Source organism: Carassius auratus, chromosome 38 (assembly GCF_003368295.1).
Source record: "Carassius auratus strain Wakin chromosome 38, ASM336829v1, whole genome shotgun sequence".
Classification (NCBI taxonomy): Eukaryota; Metazoa; Chordata; class Actinopteri; order Cypriniformes; family Cyprinidae; genus Carassius; species Carassius auratus.
Genome location: NC_039280.1, coordinates 6,256,148 through 6,282,013, shown reverse-complemented (window position 1 = coordinate 6,282,013; position 25,866 = coordinate 6,256,148). Strand labels below are relative to the sequence as shown.

General features: G+C 36.8%; 4 protein-coding genes across 6 annotated transcripts; 2 read left to right on the top strand and 2 right to left on the bottom strand.

Moving 5' to 3' along the window:
- Window positions 1–7,814, top strand: cdkn3 (cyclin dependent kinase inhibitor 3). 3 transcript variants are annotated; one of them, XM_026223652.1, is made up of 10 exons: window positions 1–84; window positions 319–444; window positions 704–789; window positions 878–933; window positions 1,194–1,238; window positions 2,831–3,053; window positions 3,808–3,839; window positions 3,933–4,036; window positions 4,125–4,235; window positions 7,678–7,814. In XM_026223652.1, the coding sequence occupies exons 3-9, from the start codon at window positions 713–715 to the stop codon at window positions 4,212–4,214; spliced, it is 627 nt and encodes a 208-aa protein (XP_026079437.1). In that variant the 5' UTR covers window positions 1–84; window positions 319–444; window positions 704–712; the 3' UTR covers window positions 4,215–4,235; window positions 7,678–7,814. The 3 variants fall into 3 exon arrangements, with proteins under 3 accessions (XP_026079437.1, XP_026079438.1, XP_026079436.1); XM_026223653.1 differs by lacking the exon at window positions 7,678–7,814 and adding an exon at window positions 4,543–5,321; XM_026223651.1 differs by lacking the exon at window positions 7,678–7,814 and having other exon boundaries at window positions 4,125–5,321.
- Window positions 5,969–10,712, bottom strand: cnih1 (cornichon family member 1). Its single transcript, XM_026223657.1, has 5 exons — window positions 10,560–10,712; window positions 9,351–9,419; window positions 7,697–7,809; window positions 7,379–7,522; window positions 5,969–7,237 (listed from the first exon to the last, which is right to left on the bottom strand). The coding sequence occupies exons 1-5, from the start codon at window positions 10,638–10,640 to the stop codon at window positions 7,210–7,212; spliced, it is 435 nt and encodes a 144-aa protein (XP_026079442.1). The 5' UTR covers window positions 10,641–10,712; the 3' UTR covers window positions 5,969–7,209.
- Window positions 10,713–12,378: 1,666 nt separating this feature from the next.
- Window positions 12,379–16,196, bottom strand: gmfb (glia maturation factor, beta). Its single transcript, XM_026223658.1, has 7 exons — window positions 16,054–16,196; window positions 14,680–14,776; window positions 14,517–14,566; window positions 14,361–14,410; window positions 14,177–14,259; window positions 14,000–14,073; window positions 12,379–13,911 (listed from the first exon to the last, which is right to left on the bottom strand). Exons 1-7 carry the CDS (start codon window positions 16,054–16,056, stop codon window positions 13,840–13,842), a joined length of 429 nt encoding a protein of 142 aa, XP_026079443.1. The 5' UTR covers window positions 16,057–16,196; the 3' UTR covers window positions 12,379–13,839.
- Window positions 16,197–16,812: 616 nt separating this feature from the next.
- lgals3a (lectin, galactoside binding soluble 3a) lies at window positions 16,813–25,253 on the top strand. Its single transcript, XM_026223649.1, has 6 exons — window positions 16,813–17,094; window positions 17,346–17,363; window positions 18,008–18,727; window positions 21,045–21,133; window positions 21,213–21,369; window positions 23,220–25,253. Exons 2-6 carry the CDS (start codon window positions 17,349–17,351, stop codon window positions 23,373–23,375), a joined length of 1,137 nt encoding a protein of 378 aa, XP_026079434.1. The 5' UTR covers window positions 16,813–17,094; window positions 17,346–17,348; the 3' UTR covers window positions 23,376–25,253.
- The last annotated feature ends 613 nt before the right edge of the window (window positions 25,254–25,866 follow it).

Sequence of the window (25,866 nt, the reverse complement as noted above, 5' to 3'; positions counted from 1 at the left end):
TAGGAGAGGAGGAACGAATCACGGACTACGCGCGCCGTCCGGTGTCTCGGGAACGTTCGCTCACGCGCTCCAGTAAAAGAGCAGGTTTTTGCAATTGATTTCCACTCATATATCAGAGGTCTTGAATGGCTAGGGACTCTATGAGTGCTTTTGTGATTATTTTAACTTGGGTCAAAATATTTCATTCAGTTAAAAGATTAGATTAATTCAGATATTACTTGTCTGCTATAACTCTGAATAAATACGTACATTGTAGTAGCCCACTACGAAGGCTGAAAAAATTAACTTGTGTACGTCTCATTCATTTTTAATTCTCAGATTAAGCGAGAGGGCGTGTCTTCTACAAAAAGAGGCGTGGTTTTCACACACATTCAATGTGATTGGACGACTCTTGTAAATATGTTTTAAAATAGCCGCGCGTGCGCAGTACGCATCGGCGTGTCGGTGAGTTGGGCTGTTGATCTCTCTCTGTTTCTATTTAGCAGTTTAATGTGTAGATAGAATTAGTTATGCAATCGAGAATATATATAAGCCTGTTAGTAATGTCTCATTGCATATTATACATGTATTTTTCTTACATTTACACTGAAATTTTTCAGTCCCACGTGATAAGCAAAGCTGCTTGTTTGGAAAGCAGTTCCACATTCAGCTCTCATATGTCAGTGTCGGGGTTCATTAATGATATTGGTGTACTTGTGTCTAGACTAGGGCAATGAGGACAGGTGACTTTGATTCTTCTGATGAAGAGGACTTTGGTGAAGTGGAAGCCACACCTTTTCAGATCTCATGGTAAGCAAAACATACACATACACACTCAATAGCTGGAGAAATATTAATAGATTGAGAGTGATTTGTGGTGTGTGTGTGTGTTTTGCAGGTTGTCTCTATCAGTGGTGGAGTGTTCCCAGTCTCTTGGCATTTGTTCCTTACCTGGTAAAATTGAATTGTGTCTTTTTGTACTATGTGTGCACTCATTTCATAAATATTATTAAAACATTTCTGCTAGGGCTGCATGATTTGGTGAAGTCAATAAACAAACTTTTTATATATATAAAAAAAAATACTCACTTAAAACAAACCCTGGATCATGAGCTACTTGATCACAATGCCACCTTGGATAATCGCAATAATCCATATCATGATGTCACTTTTATTTTAATGTATCATGCAGCCCTAATTTCTGCTCATTTCAGGATGCAGATATAAAGAAACCAGACGAAACCTGCAGAAAGATGTTGGTGAGTCTAGCTGACATGCACACATACAGTAATGGTCTAAATCAGTTGTTCTTGACCTGGTTACAGGTATTTTCTGATTGGTTTGCCAAAGAGCAAGGTAAAATCAATGTTAAATTCATATAATAAAATGCACATAACTTTAGGATCATGCATAATTAGGATAACAAAATAAACTGTATTTTTAACCTTTAAAGGTAGGGCCAGAATGCAGTTTCTTATCAAAATCTATGCTATATAGACACAAATGAGATGAGAGTAAGACTGAAATTGTGATATTTGGCCCGAGTAGTACCCATGTGGCCCCCAACACAGAATTGGGTTCCTTAATAATGTATGTAAAATTTTCCGTTAAAAATCTGTGTGTAATAATGGACGCCGGTGATTCTAAACTTTAAAAGCAGATCAATTCTGTGGTTAAAGTCAGTTTTTTTCAGTTAAGGCTCGTATCTAAAGTGAAAGCTTTTTTGTCATTTAAAGACTTGGAAAGAGTTATACATGTTTTTATCTCCTCTCGATTGGATTATTGTAATGCCATCTATGCTATGTAATGCCAGGCATCTCTTTCACGCTTGCAGTTGGTGCAGAATGCTGCAGTTAGACTACTAAAAGGGGTACTTAAGTGTGACCACATTTATCCCATACTGGCTTCCCTTCATTGGCATCCAGTGCGGTTTAGGATTGATTTTAAAATTTTAGTGTTTGCCTACAAATCCCTAAATGGTCTAGCCCCCACCAGATTGTATGCTTTTGGCTGTTCCTAGAGAAAGGTTGAAACAGAGGGGAGATGGGGCTTTCTCAGTTGCTGCCCTCAAACTATGAAATAATTTACAATTGTCTGTAAGGCTGGCCCCAACACTATCTGCTTTTAAATCTAGTCTTAAAACACATTTATTTTCCTTGGCTTTTGGTTCAGTTTGAGAGCTGTGTGTTTTTGTCTTTTTGATGTCATTTTATTTTTGTTGTTGTTGATTTATGATGTGGGATGTACAGCACTTTGGTCAACTTCTGTTGTTTTAAATGTGCTCTTGAAATAAACTTGACTTGACAAATTCTTGTCAGTTAGCTAAATTTAGTCAAATTAGTTGGATACAAATAGAGGTTCTTTGGCATCCTCTCAAAAAAAAAACACCCAGACTAATAAAAATCAAAATGGACAATTCTTAATTCATTTTCATGAACATTAAAGTAATTACCAAATGACATCGATCCAGTCAATTCCCTTGTGGAAAAAACTGAGTCTTGTCCTACCTTTTGATATGTTGATATGTCACAATATGGGAGAAAATACCCCAATTTCCATTTCATGACATGTGAGTTTATTTGCATAAGTATGGTTTCTGCTGCCCCCCCCCCCAAAAAAAAAAAAACCATTTGTGTAGTGAGTTATTAGAAAACAACAAACCAGGTTCATTTTCCTATTCAGTCTATGCGATGCTGTTTTTGCATTTAACTGGGCTTGTGTGTGGTAATATTAATACATTTCAGTGTTTGGAAATGTTATGGATATTTTTGTTTTCTTAAATAAAGTATATATACTGCTTTGGTTCACAGCTTTATGTCCTGACTGTGATTTATCTGGTGTTTGTGTGCAGCTGAGATGTGTGATCAGGGTGTGGAGGACGTGTTTGTGTTCTGTACCAGAGGAGAGCTGGTGCGTTACAGGGTGCCCTGTCTGTTAGAGGTTTATTCTCTGAATGGACTCCGAGTGCACCACCTCCCCTTCCCGGACGGGAACACCCCAGAGCTTCCGCAATGCAGCTCCATTCTGGAAGAACTGCAGGACTGCCTGCAGAATCAGCGCAGGACTGTCATACAGTAAGAAACACTCTCCGTTACTCAATACAGAGATATCCCCCACCCCCACGGAAACAAATGTGATCAGTTTACCTTTATAACAAATTTAACAGAAACATTTTCATATTTTCTGGCTGTTGTCAGACTCCTTCTGCAAACAAAATTCTCTCTGGATTATTACAATTAATGGTAAAACGAATGCTTAGAAATGTAAACTGATATTTCCTACTGACAAACTACAGCAAAAGATAGAAATAACTGACTCAAAACCATTTTTAGCTGGAGAAAATACTCCTGTTCTAATAAGTTTGGACAGTTCTGTATATATACCCAGATAGCACACGTACGGCTGCAAGATGTCTGTAGTCGGATCACTTGATCTGGAAAGCATCTACTGTGTACAAACATCTGACAGTTTGACATACATTCTAATTAATCTCAAAATTGACAGAAATCTTCTGTAGCATTGTAATAATCAAAATAAACAACAAATGCAACTGATTCAAGATTCATAATAAAGATAAATATTTCTTGAGCACAAAATCAGCCTATTAGAATAATTTCTGAAGGATCATGTGCTAAAAATTCAGTTTTGCTGTTACAGGGATACATTTTATTTTAAAAATGTAACTGTCTTTTTTTACTGTATCAAATGAATGCAGCCTTAGTGAACATAAAAGACTCACATAAAACTACACTTACATAACTCTTTTTATATACTTTCAAATTAAAATGAGATAAACCTCAGATTTTACTCTTTTTTTTTCCATCACAGTTGTTATGGAGGCCTGGGGCGCTCAGGGTTAAGTAAGTATCAAATGCTCAAACTGGGTTCATTGTTAAGATTAATGTTAGTCCCGTATGTGTGATTAGAGTTGAACTTGTGCTTCATTGTCACAGTTGCTGCTTGTTTGCTGCTGCAGCTCTCTGTCTCGATGACACCCAGTGTTGCTCTTGAGATCCTGAGGGAGCTGAGAGGAGGAGGAGCTATTCAGACCGTCAAGGTAAGAGGCATCCAGAAACCTAAATGCATCACTTCCCCTAACCGTATAGACAACCTTTTAATGATGCTTTCTCATTTTTCTCCTATAGCAATACAACTTCCTTCATGAGTTTCGGGAGAAGTTTGAAGCATATCAAGAAACCAAAGAACGACTTTCAGAGAGATCGGTATCCCGATGATCATCCTGACATCCAGATGATGTAAAAGCAGAAAAAAAGACAGATGACTTTGGTGTTTTTGCTTATTGGATTTTCTCTGCTTTGATTATGAATGCATTGGTTTCTTTTCTGATGGCACTTTAAAAATTTGGTATTTTTATAAGTCGATCTAATAATATTGTGCTTAATATATAACTTCAACTTTGCAATTAAATGTGTCTTGTTCAGTAAGAGGGTCTTAAAGTTAAAGCAAGTGATTATTTTTCTGAGACACGCTGTTGAAAATTGTAATCAACACCCAAACAAACAATTTTGTGAATATCTTCTATCTGGCTTTCCATTTGTGTAGTCCTGGCTGTGTAAGTGAGGGAGAAACGTGGATCTGACCGAGCACCATAACACTCATGTAGCCAATCAGTGATGGGGCATTTACTGTATGCTCATGGTGGGGAGGAGAGAGCCTGAGCAAGCTTGACTAGACTAGAAAGAGAGATGGCTGATGCATTACCAAGAGAAAAAATGTCACAAGAATATCATTAAAAGAAGGCTTACAATCAGGCAAACTCTAGGACCTGCATTGATATGGGGAAAGCTATCGGCACCAATGTTGCTGTTTCCTCTCGGTATGTAAAATAGGTTTTGCTATATTTCACAAAACCAAGACATGCTGTTGCAATATTATCTATAGTGCTGCTGGTGCTTGGCTATTACAAAAAGCATTTCATCATTGGCTATTACAGCTATGATGAAAGCATCCATTTTGGCGCACTGACTTGATAAACCATCTGTTATAGTATCATATATTGATCGGTTTCAGACAGCAACAGTAGTTTATTAGAAATCGGCTAGTAATTAAACACGATACTGTCTGCATTAATCCTGGTCCATTGATCAAATTGAGAGAAATGCTTATTTTTGTGTCTGAGAAACCATGTTGCTTATGTCAGTAATGGTGATTTGGATGGTGGATTAAGTTATGCAGCTGTTGGCAATCATTCCTGGCAATTCTTTCTTTTTTTAAAGTGGTCATTAGTAAGCACGTTTATAAAGTTTGCCGGAAGTGAACCTTGGTAACATGAACCAAACATTTAATTTGAGTACACTAATCGTAATATAATCAAAACAGTTCAAATACTGTCGTGAATGATGAAAAATATTTTTGCATATACTTTATATTTGCCACATGAGAATACTTTTTGAAAAACTATGACTAATAAGAAGTAAGCGTATGGGCGAGACTTCCGGTTCAACAGGTATATTAGTAAATGGTGAACTGTCTGCACTAAAAACCAGTGTTCATAATTAAGATAATACTTTACAATTATTTGCTAAGACACACAAATCTGCAACGTCAAGCAACAAAACGAGTTTTGTACAGCTAAAAATAGCTGGACACAGATGAGACCTGAAGCCAAACCCATAAAATTAACAACTTTTTATGGGAAAAGGCGATTTATGCAAAGCAGCATCACTGTTTTATAATATTTTTTAATTTAAAGTAATTTTTATCATTGGAAAAATATTTCTTAAAAAGTATGCAGTCAATCATTTAATTTTTTTAAAGAGTTGATATGACTAACAAAGCTGAAAGTTTTTTTTTTATTTTGTTTAACTATTATAAGCATTACACGTCATGAAATTAGCAATATTATAATTCTTAAGTGATTATATAAAAATAAAATTACTGTCCTATTCTTTCATTTTAAACCAAACCCATTTTACCATAATTAATTTAGCCAAATGGAATAATCTTAACACAAAGTGCCATCATAAAATTATAATTTTTCTATGGGGGGGCTTTATTGGGAACTTTAAGCAATATTACAAGCCACAAAAAAAAAAAAAAAAATTACTATAGCTCTTGCAAGTCTTTATAACATTCAAATGCACTTAATGCTGGTTTAACACACACAGGGGAAAGTAATCAGAAGAAAAAAAAACCTAAATCAATCACAGGGAAATTCTAAAATAACTTATCACTCTGAATATAGCCTTGCTGGTCCAGCTTGGTGATTATGAACAGCTTTCAGTGTGGTAAAAAATCCTTCCACACAGCTCTGCTCTGAATCCAGATACAAACTCTACAATTCTACCTCAGGACCGAAGCCTCTGTTTGTGATTACTGACAGGCTAAAAGAAAAAGGCATCTTGGCACACGGAGATCATGCCAACATCAAACCAAAATATTCAAAATAGTGTCCACACTCATCTCTAGCTAAAAAAAACAAAACAATGGAAGCATAACAAAATCAGAAAACGATTACAATCAGAAATACAAAATGCACACAATAATACATTTAAAAGCAAAAAAAAAAAAAAAAAAACATTACATGTGGAGTATTTCCAGGGTGTATGAGCGAAGTAAAGCTTTCGACACACTGAAAGCATCAGTTCTCATTTTCTACCAAAAACACAGTAAACCGTGGTTTTAACACCATCAACATGAAGCAGACCACCAGCATGAGCTCAAAAACACGGACTTACAAGATCTTGAACCGCCGAAGCAGCACGCAATTCTGAAGGACAAATTAAAGAACTGACTGAGCAACAAGGCAGTAATATATTAAAGATAAAATAAGTTTGTTAAAATGCTACAATCAAGATCTTTATTTTGTCCCACATTTAAAATCTTTGCACATTTCTATCAGTGGTTTAGTGTTGAAGTCCTTGTGCCTCCGCTTTGGACACGATCTGGTCAATGTAAACGGTCTCATGTCATCTGCTGATGCTTTCAGTGTGTGACATGCTTTGTCATTGGTGCAGCATGTGTATATAAGTTTAAACAGATTGTACTGAAGAGTTGATCATTATTTATTCTTGCATGTGTGGTTCTGGAGTTGTGCGGGCTGCTTGCGTCCTGGATCGTTTTTGGCCAATGAGGTGTAAATAAAGTCTATGTCCTTTTGAAACAGCCGAGCAAAACTGAGAGAAATGGCAGAGTTCAAATTCAGCTCCATTTGGGTTTTAAAATCAGCATCTCAAAGGCTTCTTTGTATGCTTTCCAGCTGTATCCGGTTTAGGAGCTCACCAAAACATAGATCATCCTATAATAGAAACACCAGAGAAAAACATAAGCTACAGGGTTTCTGATGACATACAAAGACCGACAGATCGATAGGTCCTAACTTCTGAAAGTTTATATAAAATTTAAATATACAAACATTTTATTTTTAAACTCTACATACCCATAAAGATAGTAGAAGAATGAGAGGAGGTAGAATGCAAGTTTGCACCATCCCTCCTTCTGGCAGTATGCCAGAATATCTGCATTCATTATTGTAGTGGGGTCATACAATCCAGGTCCACTCATCACAGGGCGGCTCATATACCTGCACACAAACAAACACTTAATGCTGCACTTTGAGCAAGAACAATGTTGACTAATCACTTATTAACTTTAGCGAAACTAGCTTAACACCTCTGCTGAGGTGTTTGATATATAGCCAATAAATATGAAATGTGTGTTTCTCTGTGATTCATTTAGGGCTGAGGGCCCCACCCACCTCCAGACGTGATAGGCCAGCAGAGGCATGTTGAGTCCAAGCGTCAGCCATTCTGCGGCACACAGGAACATTACGCAGAAGAACACATGGATGAGGTACTCTGGCAAGACGAGCTGAGGAAGCCAAATAATACATGGTCAGAAGACAATTATTTTAACGCATATGATTGATTAAAACAATTTTAATTGTAAAATCAAACCAGTGACCTTAAATTACTGGGCAGAGATTAAAGAATACAAAAATGCCCATCTAAATAGTATGTGAAGAATTCAAAAATTTTGAACAAAGACCTTTGATCCATTTAAGAATTTATGACATCAAGTTCTAAATTCAAACCATTTAGAGGATCTCTGCTCAAACCCTCAAACAGGGCATCTATAGATTTTCTTTTATTAGGCATATTGAACTTCTGTCCATTAGCAATTTACAGCAAAAAAAAAAAAAAAAACGGACAGGTCAACATCATCTACACCCCAAAGCCCAGCCAACAGACAAAGATATTGGGAACCAAGGCAGGATCGTGTTTTTTCACAGGGACACATTGCCAGGCAGAGTGAGAAAAGCAGCCATGTTGCGGGAGGGACAGCTACAAGGACCCCAGGCTGCCCCTGCCATGCCTGATCATAACCAGTAAATGTAGAGACGACACATGAAGCCCATGCAAAAATAGAGAAAGTGTGTATTCTGCTTTTGCCCAACATTTACTTCTGAGAATAAATTGGACACATCCAACCAGAAATACCCCTTTCTAAAGGATACTACTGCTTGACTCTACATCAGTGTGCACTACCCCCACTCTTCTTCTCCCGTTCAACATTAATCTCATCAATCACATGAGTGCACTTGAAATAATGACTTCTTCTGCATGATCTTAATGGTGAAATTGTTTTACAGCTGAGCCAATTTTAGAAATACACTTTCTAAGTGAGACGCAATAAATGGAGTTAGTCGCTCTGGGTAAAGAGCAAACAGAGGGAGGGACAGAACGGCACATGCATGTTTTGAGCATTTGCAAGTCTTTTCAGTTAACACTTATTCCTGTAAACTGTGGTCTTTCCTACTCTCAAATAAACACCTGTGCAGATGACATCTGTGCCTGTGGCCAAACCCACAGTAATGGACTAAACCAGCCAAACATGAGCAAAATAAGAGCAACCCTAAAGGAACAATCTGGGTTTTGTTCATTTGGCAGATGTGATGGCGTTTGCAACAAAGACAACCTCTGATATCAAGCTGTCTAGTTGATGTAATCCAGGACCTGTCTATCTGCTTGGCTTGTTTGTACATTTGTGAGGTGTTAGTTAACTGAAAAGACATTTGTAAACACTCCGCTCGTGCACACAGAGAGACTTAAGTTACTGATCTTAAGCTGAACTCTGGTACCAACCTTCAGAGCAAGCCTGACCCTTTTAATTTTTTTCACCCTGTCAACTGTCTTTGAGCCAATCAGAGAAAAAAAAAAAGGTAAAAAGCAAATATTAAGAACAAAAAAAGAGAAAATGTAAATAAGAAAAATCGAACCAAAGTAGTGTTAGTGCTGGAAAGCAACATTCACTGCAGATGATTTCATCGATTAGCAGAACAGTGTTGAGATAGAAGAAAAGAAACAGGAGTGCATGCATCACACACCATCTCTCCACAACCTATCACTTACCGGGTTTAATGTGTTACACTGGTCTATAGGATTCTTATAGTCAGTCTTCAGCTCATCAAATGCAATTATCTGAAAAATGGGGAGGACAAAAACAGTACATGATCAATATAATAAATATGCAATCACGGTTCCTACATTGTCATATGTAAGGAGTATGTTAAAGAATCAACACTTTTTTATTTTTCTACGTGCTGAATTAATTCAATTTTAAAAAAACTTCAATTATAAACAGACTTTGACAAATCTGAATTGCACCCATCAAATCTTAAAAAGCTTAATATTTTAAACATTTAAATTTAAACTACTTTATTATAGAAACACCAGATATCTTTATGCATTTCTCGTTTCAACAGTAAACTCACATGTTATGTTTATGACCCATCCCAAATTCAGAACATATACAATCTATTATTCATTATGCCTGCATCATTCAGATTATTTTTTTTTACTCGTGATTACTCAAATACCAAAATCTAATTTATTGCAAAACTAATATTATTAAATGAAATTCAAACATTTTATCCCTTAATCTTGTGAAAACTAGGGTGGGAATCAATAATCCCTTTACTGTTGTGACATTTGTCTGCATCTTGCATATTAGGAAGAAATGTGATGCTGGTTATGAAAGTGTAATAATCTCGTAAACAGGTTAATGACATCAGCCAGCAATGAATCAGCTGTTCTGTCCGCAAATAACTAAAAATGTAACTCCAATTTAATAAAAATAAAACAAAAGTTAGTTACGTCTCAATCTTACAAGCAAAGGCCCAAAAGATGCAGACAGACCAGGGGACTCTAGACTGAGAGGATCATGTATAAATGATTTCACTGCATCAGGTTTTTGTTGTTTATTGGCGTTTGCGTTATGTTGTTGGCATCATTTCTGGTTTATCACTGCTCTGTAAACACATGCACTAGAGCTAAACGGGAGCGCGCGCCCATCCGCCCGTGGTCACCACTAACAAATATGACAAACTGATTAACATAACATGCACTAAATGTGGCTAACTCTGTAGATGATGCGGTTAAATACACGGAAGGCCCCTAAATGTTTAACGGAAGAATAGCGGTTATGATAATAATAGGTGTCACCAGCTCGCGTTCGTGCCATTCATTCGCGCTCGGTTGTGTGTCTAACTATGTCACTATCCGCCGAGTATCTTTGTCAAAGTCTCCCCAGTATGGTTGGAGTTTAATCAAAATACTTACATGCCAAATAGCGAAAAAGATAAGCGCCGCCGTCAGCAGTAGCGCCAGCATATAACAAAAGGCCGCGAATGTGAACGCCATCTTTCGCTCATGTGGAATTGTCCAGACCGACGACTGCTGTGACGTTGAGACAGCTGGACGTCACGTGACTGAAAACGAAAAAACGCGAGATCAGGGTAACCCCTACTATAAATAAATAAATAAATAATTCCAGACACATATGTTTTTTCCCACGCAAAGGTACAGTTTTTGAAGAATTTTTATGCACCTCTATTCAAACATATTACTGTGAGCAACAGACCAACAAGATTTATGCCGATATTCACTCACTGCGATATTCCTCTCTGCCAAAGCTTTGAAATCTCTATCCAAAATTTTATCGATTTCATATAACTAAAAAATTTTTTTAATTCATTTTATAAAATGCTGAAGAATACGAATCACAAACATTAAAATTTAGTTTAGTTTTATTTGAAGTTTGACAAGACAGGATATTCCAGCACAAAACCCTGAAATGTGTCAAACATACACATACTCGAAGGCAATTATAGGCTATATATGTTAAAACACAAAAACAACATCCTATACAATCAAACAGCAGTAAGTTATTAATACCATAGTTTAAGAGCACATCAAATAAAGGAGAGTTCATATCCTTTAGATTTAATTCTGGGTACAGCAAATATTTTGTGCTGCCAAAGACAAATAATATATTGAGGTGTTCGAGCCATAGGCAGGAAACAATGCAGCGGCGAAGAACTGTCCTGAAGTATTTTAGTAAAAGTACAAGCTTAAAGAGCTTAATATTTTTTTAATATTAAGAGATTTGTGTGGTGCAGAAGAATGGATGTGAGTTTAATCTGCTTGAATATGGAAACATACAATTGCTAAGGCAGAGATCTTCTTGTATTTCTCTTTGTATATTTGTATACACATAGAAAAAGACTTAGATCTTTGAGTTCAGCTCATGAAAAATGGGGTTGCATTTATAATTTTGTTCAGTATATATATATATATATATATATATATATATATATATATATATATATATATATATATATACAATTATATGAAATTTACATACTTTTAGCTAATCTTAGGAGCATAAAGAATGTCGCTGCTGTGACTGACATTATAAAAATCTTTTAAAAACCTTTATTTTTTCATAGTAAGTTGCAGGTGTCTGGCATACTGCATGTTGTGCTGAACATTTATAATGTTATTAGTGGCTAGTAAAAAAAAATAATAAATTTGAAAAAATGAAAATGCAAACATGCAAGCAAACCTCTGATGAGATTCTTCACTTCCTGCGGCAAGATAAAATATCTAAGCATGGTCATCAGGTGATGCATGTTTGTCAAGCAGTAGATCAGTAAAGCACAACCAGCCAGATAAAATCAAAACCACATGAAAACTACTGTGGGTAGAACTCTCTAATTCTTGTACCATGGGCCTAATATTGGTTTACTAATACAAACCCAGCATTTGTGGAATATAGAATAGCCACAAAGTAATGAGCATGACTAAATTATCATGTCTGTTTGTAATGCAATTACATTTCCTCTTTTACCACATACTTCCTACCAAAGTAAGCAGAATAAAATGCAGAAAATCCTTTACTAAATCTTCATTGTTCATTAGTCACATCATTCATAGTCATTCCCACCAGTAAACTTTGCTCAAACAAGTACCATACCTACGTTTACCACATTAACATTCAGTGTAATTATAGTTTGTATAAGACATTATTTAAACTTTTTGTAAATAGAACAAGGTGTCAATATTAATCAAGAACACTCCAGTTATGCACATGGTCAAATTTTTTAAGGACAAAAACCTTTTATTTAATTATTCAAAACAGCAGACAAATGTAATTGAGACACATATTGAAAGGTTAACCATTTTTCTGGTTTCAAGAGAGAACTTGAATTATAAATGGTCAGGAAAAGCTTCTTCAGTCATTACAAAAAAATAAATGTTAAACACATACACAGTTCACTACTGTATGGACGTGACGTCCACCTCATACAAATCACCAAAGTGAGCAATCAGTGTTTAATAGGAAACAGCACTAATCACAGGTGTTACAGGTTCTACAGATGTACAGAGATGAGCCAGAACCACATTAGATCTTACAAATTCTGAAAGATGTGAGATCTGCCGAGGTGTAACTTATCAAACCCACGATAACATCACTTCTATTCATACTACTCTGTTAAGCTTTTAACATTTAAGAACTTTCCAGTGTTTACATTTTGCCAATAGAAAGATTGTTTTTTACATAAATAGTGATGCTTTGCATAAACTTAAGAATAGTGACACCAGCTTTATTCCAGCGTTTAGTTGGACGGTCAGAAAGCTTCATTTAGAATAACTAACAGAGGAATTAATGAGATGATTGGCTGTGGCAGAATAACACCATAGCACATCTCCCGATGTACATCTAAACCTACACATCTTCAAAAAGGTAGGGCTGATCTGTGATTAAGGACATCCAGGTGACAAATTCTATGCCCCATCTTCCAAAAACACTAAATCAAGTAAAAATAATCCCAGAACTTTCACCAAATTGTCCTCACAGATTCTAGAGCTTTAGTCAAGATTTGTTTATCACGCTGTGAACACAAATTTAAAAGAGGCAAAAAAAAACTATTTATGACAAAAAGGGCAGAAACAGTAAACCGTTTCTCCCCAAAATATCAGTAAGACTTCTATCCTCTCACCTACCATTACAGTTCAACACATATCAAACCAAAATTATTTATTTTGGTCAAAATTAAAGTAAGAAAATGCTTTACAAAGGAAGAAAATGTTTAGCTCTCATCAGGGGTTTAGACTTAGACTTGTGTGACTTTGTATCAAATCGGGCAAAACAAGCCACATTATAGATTTTTACAATGTTTAAATATGTTGCCATCTCTTCTATCATGAAGAATAGCTGACAAAATCACAACATGTCATCGAACTATCATGGCTTTAAGTCTGGACCCCCATGCAGGCCAGTACATGTGTTACTACTCAGGGATGAGAAAGGAATGGTTTTGAAAATCCAAGCGATTGTATATGTGCATATGTGGAATTTGCTTTCACATTTTATTTTCTTTGCACCTCACATTTTTGTCATCTTAAACTAGCACAGGCGGGTTTATAGTTTGGGCGGAAGCATTCAAACACAAAATCAGACATTATCAGATGGACTATGGAATTCTCTCCATTTTGGAGGTGATGGTCCCATCTCGGTCACTCTTTAAACACGAGTGTTAGCTTGTTCGGTCCTTTCTTAGCGGAAGAAGCCCAGTTTCTCTCGGAGCCACTCCTCTGTCAAGTCTTCAGTGTTCCTGATCTCAAACACCTGAGAGAAAGCAGATACGGACAAACTGTAAGAAAAATCATTTCCACAACATCACTGGGTGTAAGGTTAGGTGTTAGTTAGAGCTCACCTTGGTCAGTTCAACCGTCTGTACCAGTTTGTTTTTGCTGCCGGCGTACATCATCTGCTGCTCAGGTTTGCATCCTGGGAAATTAAGTTTCATATTGGAGAAGTTTCATTTTTGAGAAACGGCCTAATATTAAAAGGTTTGTACGTGTTGACTGTTGAATGTGTGTATTTTCTTTACCAACAGGACTGGAGAAGATAAAACACAAAGGGTAGGACACCCTCCCATCATCGTGCTGGTACTTATAGCTGTAGACTAAAAATGTATCACAGGTTAAGGAATCCAATGATTGTTTAATGTTGAATATACACATGAGCTGAATCACAGTGCAGCACAGAGTGAGTTTTGTTTTAGTGAAGGATATCTGGGCTGTCTCTCTGGTAGCTCATTCTTCAGGTCTTCAGGGGAAATATCCTACAAGGAGAAATCAAACCCTGGTTTTCACCACTAATCTGCTCAATTTTTAATCCCACTAGAAAGCTATGTTTTGCATGTTGATGCAATAACAGTTTGCATTTACCTCATACTCCTCCTCCAGAATCACCAGCTGTTTGTCTTTATCAATCTTCACTATAACCAGAGGACAAAAACAGCAATATCAGCATTCAGTCCTTGTGCTTAATAAGTGTAAGTATATATGGAACAACTCAGGTGTGAGGGAGTTTAATTTCAGTTTGACTCACTGATGATGGCGGCATTATTAGTCTCCTTCCTGAAGCGGAAATCCCGCAACTTTTTCACCAGGTCTTCATCCACCTCACACACAACTAAAGACTCACTCTGCACACACACAAACATTATTGTTACTATACTCCACATGTCAGTCAGCTTTATTACTATTTCCAGTCTGTTTAGTTAATTGTGTCTAAACTTTTGAATAGTAGTGGTGAATATATAAATCATAACTGGAGAAACTCAGGGTTCAGAGTTTGTCAAAATATTGGTTCTCAGTTGGGGGCCGGGGTTCTCCAGGGGTCTTTGCAAAGTTTTTGGAGGCCCAGTTAGTCTTACAATTACATAAATGTAGTTATATTAATATAATCTTATTTAAACTACTAAAAAATACAAATGTGTAGAAATGCTGTAAACACTCAAAAGAAAATGTGCAACATTAAACTTTATTTTTAGTTTATTTATTTTTTGTACTATCAGAGTTACCTCAGCTTAAATAGTGGAGCCTTCAAATATTGACCTGGACAAAGGGGGTCTTGGAGTCAAAAATGCTGATAATAACAAGTAACCAACAGACTGAATGCAGAGAGCTTGGAAACTATTGACCATTTTTTTCTGATTGTGTAATTCTGTTTACAAATTTAAGATCACAACTGTTTGAATACAGTCAACTCAATAAACCCACAGGTCCACTCTGGCACGCAACATCACAAGGGAGTTACAAAAGTCATGCACCATGACAATCAGTGTAGGTCATCATCAGGAGAACAATCATGTTCTTAGCTGTCGATGTGGCGGGCGAAAGTGGGCAAACGTGTTTTTGACGTGAAGTGTGGGTGGAATGCAAAGAATCGGCTTTTATTTAATTTCACTGCTCGTCATTTATGCTCTGATTTGATTACATTGTTTAATCGTGGCTTGACGTGCCTTTCAAAATAAAGGAGCCACACCGTCTCTTTCTCGATTAGACTATTTCGCAAATTTCTTTGAAATACTGAAGTGTGAGCACGCCTGCAACAGGAAATGAGAATTCCCTCGGAGACTCCGGAATTCCATCATACAGCAATTATGTAAAGCAATCCTATATCGTGAAAATTCAAAACAGAAATTTGGGATATACTAAACGCCAAACACGTCTTTATTTTGGTAAACTTTATGAAGTCGGTGTAATGTCAGAGAGGGTTTAACATGCAGCTCATCACAAAGCACTGGGTGGAACTGCAACAGGGCTCAGAAAAAAAACAACCTCTTTAACATACACATATCCCAGACCATTGAGGCGTGGGGCGTTAGTTATAAATGCATCCGTATGATTATACATCTTGCAAAAGAGGGCTGCCACACAAATGTTTCTATTAATCCAATAAAGCCGTTTTTGTACTCACCATTTTCACAGACGGCACGAGCTCAGCAGTGCAGGAGTTCTACGGTTCTACCGTACCGCGTCTCGTGACACTCATTTGACCAATCAGAGCACTGGGACGCGCCAGATTTTTACATAAAAGGCTTCATGCTACTAGGATCAGTTTATTTCACCCATAGAAGGACAAGATCCGTCTGATCCCAATGAGTATGATGCACGCAAATGTGTGTGTTCCCCAAATTAATGCATTGAATGCCTTAAAATAAAGGCATAGATGATTCAATTACAGTAGTGTAAAAAGTAATATTCAATGTACAAGTGACTCTGGTGTTTAAAATGATGATGAATATAAATATAAAAATAATAATAAAATATACAGAATGTATTTCACAAAAAAGCACATTCAGAAATAGCTACAAAACATGTTGTAGTCCCACTCCTTTTTAAACATTCGTCTTTTTATATTTGTATATGATATAAGCATTAAAAATATAATATTTTATCTTCATTTATGGAAATTATGAATTTATCAGCAACTTCAAACCCGAAACAATCAACATTTTGTCAACCTTCAACATTTACCATTTGTTGGAAAAACCTCACCTTTCCATGGCTCTATTAGTGGAAAGTGGCAGTTTGAAAACTGGAAAAGTTTCTAAGCCAGTTAGGCTGTGATTCATTTTATTATGGTTGTTATATTTTAAGCCTCCCATGGTTGAAAACGCCCCCTTCGTCACAGTATCCCCTGCGCATGCGCACATGAGTCAGCCCATCCCTCAGAGGACGCGCCCATCGGGGGGGAGCGTGCGCGTGCACAACGCTCATATCTGATCTTTAAACAAAGTAGATTGTTCTGTTCCTTTAACTACAGTAGTTGATGTGTCATCCATATTATTTAGCGCTCATAATGTTTTCTAACACGCTGTTGAAAACCATAAGTGTTCCAGTTATCACCTCACTTCCTGTAGTTTAGTAATTCTGACTTTCGGATCTTCTCGGGAGACTAGACCTGGTGTTGCTGTGAACCTTCAATCCTCGGACCACAGGCCCTGATCCAGTCGAGGTGCTGATGCCCACAATACTGCTTAAATTTTACTCAAATGCGCATGTATAGCACCAAACAGGTTAATGTAAATAGAGATGGAATGCCTGCTTTAATCTTACATTTTAAAGTATAACTTCAATAGTTGCGAGAGTGTGTTTGATACATTGACGTTAGCATCTGTATAACTCGTCCGTGTACTAGACTCGTGACAGAATCTGAATTATTTTCAACTGCATGTCACTAAGTGTCACTGTTTGTATCTGTTATAGGCCATGGCAGACTTTTCGGTGAGTGTTTTCTAAATAATCTTGTTCAATAGTATATTTTATTTTATTAGTTTAGGCTTTGTTTTCTCCTGTGTTAGTAAAGTAATAAATTGTATCCGTGTTACCAGCAATAGTAACGACTGTAATAGGAGACCCAGTTATTTAAATTTCTCATCAGTTAAATTGATACATGTTTATTCAGCTCATATATTAAATAATTAAATGAAAAATAGGGTTGGGAGATTTACCAGAATATCCAGTGTATAATACACAGTGAGAGCAGCATAAGCCCACTAGTGAAAAGGTTTCTGATATGTATTATCTTATAATTTAATAATAAAAATGACCTATTTTTATTAAAACGTAGGGCTGCATGATAAATCGCATGCGATATTTAATGCACATCTTGGTTCTGTAATCAGTGGTAAATCTCCATCAGCTGTGCGCGTTCACATGGAGCAGCTTTAACTACACAGAGTCGTTTTTCACTGACAAGCTGCGCCAAACCACGATCATATTTTGCGCAGCTTGTTTCAGACTTTTGGACCCCACTGTTTGTCCTAGTGAGTCTTTGGCATTGCTATGATAGTAACCGATCAAATGTCTCTGATCATTCTCAGCTAGTGTTTTATTTGCTGTGATATTTTTGCATTCTCTTTCTGTAGCTTGCTGACGCAATCCCAGATGATGTTTCTAGAGATGCATCTAAAACTAAACACACCAATCCATCAGCTCCTGGAAATGGGGCTCCACCCCCCACTAATCCTGGCTGGCCTGGTGCAGCCCCCGGTGGCCCTCATTTCCCACCCTCAGGAGGCCCTGGCCAACCAACAGCACCTGGCTTCCCTCAGACTGGGCCGTCTGCCCCAGGTCCCTTTCCACCTGGACCAGGAGCCCCAGGCCAGTTTCCCGGAGCCCCTGCTGCCCCGGCTGGATACCCTCCAGGACCGGGCGTACCTGGACAGTTCCCCTCCAACCCTGGAGCTCCAGGACAGTTCCCCTCCAACCCTGGAGCTCCAGGACAGTTCCCCTCGATGCCAGGACAGTTCCCCTCGATGCCAGGTCAGTTCCCACCAGGAGGGGCACCCATGCCATACCCCGTTCCTGGACAGTTCCCTTCCCCACCTGGGGCTCCTCAGGGCCCATATCCAAACGCGCCTTACCCATCAGGTCCATCTGGGCCTGGCATGTATGGTCCAGGAGGCCCTGGTGCCTTTCCACCAGATGGAGGCCCGGGATATGGAGGAGGAATGTTTCCCCCAGTACCACAAGGATCCTGGGGTCCACCCGGAGGTGGCTACCCTCCTCAGCCTGGCCCACCAGGAGGCTTCGGTCCAGGGCCCATGGGACCATACGGAGGGCCTGCAGCTCCAGGTGGAATGCTGGTGAGCAACTATAATGGTTTAAATGGGTCTATAAAGAGATTTTGCATTAGCAACTCTGCTCATAAGTTTATATGATGGGTTTGTTTGGTGATGGCTCTGCATTGATCTGGTGGAGTTTGTTTTATGAGAGTGTTGGTGACAAGCTTTCAGGGTTTTGGCTCTTGAGGTATGGGATGCTCCTTCTCTGGTGTCATACTGCTGGATCACAATAAGTCTGTTTAATCTTAAATGCAAGCACATATTGTGTAGATCTCAAAAGCTCCTCTTCTTGTTTTTCAGCCACCATATAGACCACCATATTTTTGAGCACAATGAACCGCTCAACCAATCACAGGAGGAGGACAGCACCACAGCCATCACAAAGACTCCAGTTAGCATCCAATCAGAGCTCAGAGTACTGGACACTGAGCACATAGTTCTTGCTGATATATTAGCATATCACCTTTGCAAACAAATGCACATCTTTAATGTAGCTGAGCTACCTAATTTCTGCACAGAACATTCATGATTATTAATATTATACTTTTGAAAGTTCATTGTTTTAACGATGTTATTGCTTAAAGAGAAAACAATAAATAATGCACTTTCTGGTCATTCAACAAACAGGTGGAATTTAAATTATTATAATTAAAGTTTTTTTATGGGCTCAATTTTTTGTCAACATCAGCTTTTGTCTGAAATTGTTGGTAATGCTGACAGGCTGGCGTTTTTGTTCACATACAGTGGCATAATGTATGGTCTTCATTAATCTTTGGGGCAGAGAGAAGTATAAGGGCTGAAATAAATGAAAATCGCTTCCAGAAATCTGATATGTTTTATTCTATTGCATTCTACTATTCAAAAGTTTGGTAAGATTTAATGATTTTGAAAGAAGTCTCTTATGCTCACCAAGCCTACATTTATTTGATAAAAATAGAAAAAAAACTGTATATTGTTAAAAGTTTAAATCACACTTTCTTTTAATATATTTTATAGTGTAATTTATTACTGTAATGACAATGCTGAATTTTCAGCTGCCATTATTTCGGTCTTCAGTATCACACAATGCTTCAGAAATCAATAATTTTTCGATTTGCTGCTCAAAAGGTATTTCTTATTATTACCAATATTGGAAACAGTTGCCCTGTTTAATATTTTTGTGAAAACTATATATATATATATATATATATATATATATATATATATATATTTTTTTTTTTTTTTTTTTTTTTCAAAGAATAAAAAGTTCAAAAGAACAGCATTTTTTTTAAATGAAATTCTTCTGTAACATTTTTTAGCTGTAACTTTTGATCATTTTACTCTGTGTTCAATAAGAGTATTTCTTACAAAAGAAAAAACAATCTTAATGATCCCAAACTTTTGACAATAGTCTATATGAGTATTCATGATATATAAAGGCATCTTAAGTTTTAATATTTTATGGCTTTTTATCACAAATTTGTTCATAAACAGTGTGCAAGTTTGTGTGTGTGTGTTTGATCATACCAGAGTTTAACACATCATGAGTCAGTGGGTGGGGTTTGGAAACAGGGATCGGCAGTTTAGGAGATTTTTCACATTGTTGCCATAGCAAAGTTGTTTATAAACTAGGCGATGTCATCAGATAGATTTCCTTCTTCTGCGGTTTGTCATGTGACCTGTGACGTGGCATTAGCTGGAACTGGACAAAGAGAAAGGGCATGTGTGTTTGGGTCTTCGCTGTTTGGTATACATAGGCTTTTGTGGTGATTAGTAACTCGCTTCTCTTAGAATATTTGTTCAGTTCAAGCTGGAAAATATTCCTTTGAATTGAACCGTCCTGTTTAATGTCAGGGAGGGATTCATGTTATTTTGCAGACCGTGGAAAAGCCAGAGATGGAATTTTATGATGGAGCGTGGAAGAAACTCAGACATCATGGGAAAATATATTAACAGATGATGAAATCTCTACACTTCACGTTTAAATCACTGAGCTCTCAGGGTAATAACGGGGCTGATCCAACACTGAGATGTTATAATGGATATATTTGTGCTATATAATAATTTTTATTAAAAGTTTGGGGTCAGTAAAAAATAATTTAATTTTAGCAAAGATCTAATGTGTCAGTAAAATAATTGGTTTTTGGTATATTGTTTTTTTCATAGTATAAGTTAATACTATTAAACATTTTTGCTATTTATAAAGTTAAAGGTAACATCATACTGTACATCCCTTTTTAAGGTACCACAATGTAGCATCAGAACGATTTCTGGCCAATTTTTCCATATTTTCATAGTATAGACACCTGTGGCAACTGTTGAAGAATGCAGATAACTTATGTGTATATGTGTGTTTTAGCCATTGCCATATGATCTTCCGCTGCACGCAGGGATAATGCCCAACCTTGTGATTACTATAGTGGGTGAGCCAGTACCAGGAGGAAGCAGGTAATAAAAAAAACAAAACAACAAGATGCTGCATTACTTCTGCGTGTCCAAAGCAAACTCTCCACTTCTCTTTTCTCAGGTTCATTGTTGATTTAGTGAGGGGGCATGACGTGGTTTTCCATTTCAGCCCTCGTTTCCATGAGAACGCCATCGTACGGAACACACAGCTGGGGGGCTGCTGGGGTCCGGAGGAGAGGGAGGGAGGATTTCCCTTTGTGCAGGGCAGACAGTTTGAGGTACAACATTCTGATTCACCCTTAGAGAGGGAACTTAAAAGAATCATTCAGCCAAAGATGAAAATTCTGTCATCATTTACTCAACCTTAAAGGGATACTCAGACCCACAGTGAAAATTTTGTCATTAATCACTTAACCCTGTGTCGTTCCAAATCCTTAAATGTTTTGTTCGTCTTCAGAACACAATTTAAGATATTTTGGATGAAAACCGGGAGGCTTTTTGCTGTCCCATAGACTGCCAAGTAAGTTACACTGTCAATGTCCAGAAAATTATGGAAGATGTCATCAGAATAGTCCATCTGTCATTAGTGGTTCAGCTGTAACATTATGAAGAGACGAGAATACTTTTTGTACACAAAGAAAAAAAAAAAAAAAAAGTCTTTATTCAACAATTTGTCTCTGTGTCTCTCTACGTCACTGTAGCGCCATTTTTAAGATTATGAGCTGAACACAGGCAGTATACGCTCTTTTGTATCAGCGTTGCCCAAGGACATGATTTTTTACTTATATTAATGTTTTTGATTTGAAAGAAAATGGCTAAAACTTGTGGCGCGGCTGACTCAGAAGAGTGAACGCTGCCTGCGTTCAGCTCAAAATCTCCAAAATGGTGCTATGGAGAGTGGAGAGACAAAGTCATTATTTTTGTTTTCTTAGTGTACAAAAAGTATTCACATTGCTTCATAATGTAACGGTTAAACCACTGATGTCAAATGAAGAAGTCTTTCATACTTTTCTGGACTTTGGCAGTGTAACTTACTTGGCTGTCAATGGGACATTAAAAAGCCAGTCGGTTTTCATCCAAAATATCTTAAATTGTGTTCCGAAGATGAACAACGCTTTTAAGGGTTTGGGACGACATGGGGGTAAATGATTGATGACAAAATTTTCTGTTTGGGGTGGAGTATCCCTTTAAGTTGTTGCATAAGTTGTTTTGGAGAAGGTGAATAACCAAACTGTTTCTGGCCCTCGTTGACCTGATTTTTTACCCCCTTTGGAATGAAATAGAATAGATAACCCAAATCAGAAAACAATGTACTCACCCTTAGCCAATAATTTTCTCACCTCAGGCCATCCAAAAAGAAGAGTTTATTTGTTTTATTGGAACAGATTTGATTAAATTTAGCATTACTTCACTGACTCAAGGCTGGATGCTCTGCAGTGAATGTGTGCTGTCAGAAGGAGAACAAAACTGCTTATAAAAACATCACAATAAAACAGTCCAACAGTTGTCTTGTGGAGTAAAATGTTCCTTGTTTGAAATAAACAAATCCACCTTAAGAAATTAAGATTTGAACTTCAAACTGCTGCTCCTGGCTAAAATATGTGTCCTTTATCCATAATATTGCTTTGAAAGTGTAATTTCTTCTGAATCAGAGGAGAAACCTGCACACATTAAGCACTGTTTACAATTGAAAACAGTCCATTTTGATATGAGATGGGGGGTGGACTTTTTTATTGAACAAAGCATTATTATAAATTATACACTTGCATTTTACCCAGAAGTGATGCATGGTTTAAAGTTAAATCATCTTAATGATGGATGTTTTTCATACAAACACGCAGCTTTTTACTTCACATGATGTTAACTGATTGAATGAAGCTGTGTGGATTGCTTGTGGTTTATTGTGATGTCTTTGATTAGCTAATCCAACTCTTGTTCTACCGGCACCCATTAACCGCTGAGGAACCATTGGTGACCAAGTGATGTAAAATGCTACATTTCTCTAAATTGTGTGACGGAAAAAACTTGGCCTGAGTATATTTTCAACTAATTTTCATTTGAAGTCAAACTATTCCTTTAAGCCATGTTGGATTTCAGTTGAGTTTTTATAATGTGTTTGTGTGTGCAGCTGAAGATCCTGGTGGAGGAGGATGGGTTTAAGGTGGCTGTGGACGGCGTTCATCTGCTGGAGTTTGATCACCGAACAGGCGGATTGGAGGACGTCACTCACCTGCACATAGAGGGAGACCTCGCTCTGTTCAGCGCGGCCCCCAGCATGCTCTAAATCCCAGGGGCGGAGGAGCAATTTGACTATGTAGAGAAAACACATTAAGTCACTGGTCTTTGAAAAATATAGATTATCTTCAGAAAGCACCATAACTTTCTCTTTTTCCTCATTCTCTAACCTGTCAGAATGAATTATGCTAGTTAACCTTTCGCATGTAGACTGCCATTCAAAAGTTTGGGATCAGTGAGATTCTTAATGTTTTTTAATCGAGTCTCTTGTGCTATTCAAGGCTGTATTTAATTGATCAAATATATAGAAAAAATAATAATATTGTGAGATATTATTTCAATTTCTAATGCTGGTTTTCTGTTTTAAGATACTTTTAGATTAAATGAATTTGTGTGATCAAAGCTGAATTTTCAGTATCATAACTCAATCTTCATAACTCAATATGCTGATTTATTATCAGTGCTGCCTCATGTTTTATTTATTTATTTATTGTTGGAAACTGATACTTTTTTCTGGATTCTTTTATGAATAAAAAGTTAAAAAGAACAGCATTTAAAATTAAAATAATTTCTAACAATATGAGTCTTTACTATCACCATCACGATCCATTTAACACGTCCTTGCTGAATAAAAGTATTCATTACTTAATATATATATATTGACTGACTCCAAACTTTTGAACGTTAGTGTATATTGTAACACGAAATTTCCATTTTGAATATTTTTTTTTTCTCCCATAAAAGAATCCTGAAAAAAAGTATTACAGGTTCCAACATTGATAATAAACCAGCATATTAGAATGATTTCTGAAAGATCATGTGACACTGAAGACTGGAGTAATGATGCTGAGAAATTCAGCTTTGCATTGCAGGAATAATTTATATTTTAAAGTATAATAAAATAGAAACTATTATTTTAAATTGCAATAATACTTCACAAAATGACATGATTTTTTCCCTATATTTTTGATCCAATAAACAGAGCCTTGATCAGCACAAGAAACTTCTGTAAAAAATATTTAAAATCTTTTCTGATCCCAAACTTTTGAACGGTAGTGTATTTGACAACATATACTGTTCCAAACACACCTATATTATGACCTTCAGTATTAGCATGGTATTGTACCAAGGCCCATGAGGGGTTATAAACTCTAATTCAGGACACTACAGACCAGAGCTTTGACACTGTGCTGAATTACATCAGATCGAAATGGCTGAATATTATTTTATTTGGTATGGATTTTGGAAAATGTTCATTATTTTGAATAAAACCATATTAATGAAATAACTGTGATAATGGATATAAGTAATTAATTATGTCAGAAATAAATGCTGTATTACCCTGACTGAAATGTGCTTGGTCCTATTAAATTCTGCATGTTGACCTGAGATAAGAGGATCAAAATTACAGTTGTAAAGACTAATTTTACTGTGCACTATAAGTATGCACTTGTGCCATGTCATAAAATTGTGCCTTTGTCACATATGATTTGTATCTGTGTGTAAGAATTAGCTTCTGAATGTGTTATTTTTATTACCAGCACTTTTTTTTTTTTTTTCGTTTATACATTTTAAAAAAGCCAACCTTCATCTTAAATTTGCATTTGTACAACTGAAAATTTGTTGGATGAACCGTCACAATGTTGTGCAAAGAGCTGTCAAGAATGCATGCATGGATGCTTAATATTTAAGATAAAAAGTATATCCGGGTCACAAAGAATTTGATTACAACTTTATGGTTTATTTAACTCCCCACATAATATTTACAATCATTGACTGACATGGGCACTTTAATTAAAGTGCCCCTATTATGCCATTTCCAATACTGACTCTTATGCAATGTGTAATGCAGCTGTATGTGAATGTAAACGATCTGCAAACTTTCAGTAAAGATGAAAGTGCACGATTAATAAAGTTATTGCCTGCATCCCAATTCAGTATTATTTAAGGCAGACAGGCTGGACAGTTTGTGCATTGGGATACACAAATTGCCTTACAAAATAAAGAACCAGCTGATCAGCTGAAACGAGTCAAGTAGAAGTTCGAATCTCACTTCCGTGATGGCTACACGTCACAGGGTAACACATTAGCATAATGCGTGCCTATGTTCTTTGTTTGACCGGCTGCGAAAAACTTGACCCCGCCAACAAACATGATTTGTGCAACAGGTCACTTAAGTACTTAATTTGTACTTAATAATAATTTTAAAAAAGTACTTCAAGGCCTGGTTTCACAGACAGGGCTTAGATTAAAGTCATTTTTTATTAACATGCCTTAGAAAAAAACATTACTGGTGTATATCTTGAGACAAGGCACTGATATGTTTTAAGATCAGTCAGTGCAAATGTCTCACAGTTGAAACAGCTCAGTCAGACTTACATTTTAGTCTGGGACTAGTCTTAAGTCTTGTCTGTGGAACTGGGGGAAAAACGATTTAAGAAGCCTATTTTAGCCAAACAGAACAAATTTCACAAATAAAACGTACGGGGAATATGTACGACTTGACTGTATAATAGTTTAAAACAAGTATTCTCATGCCA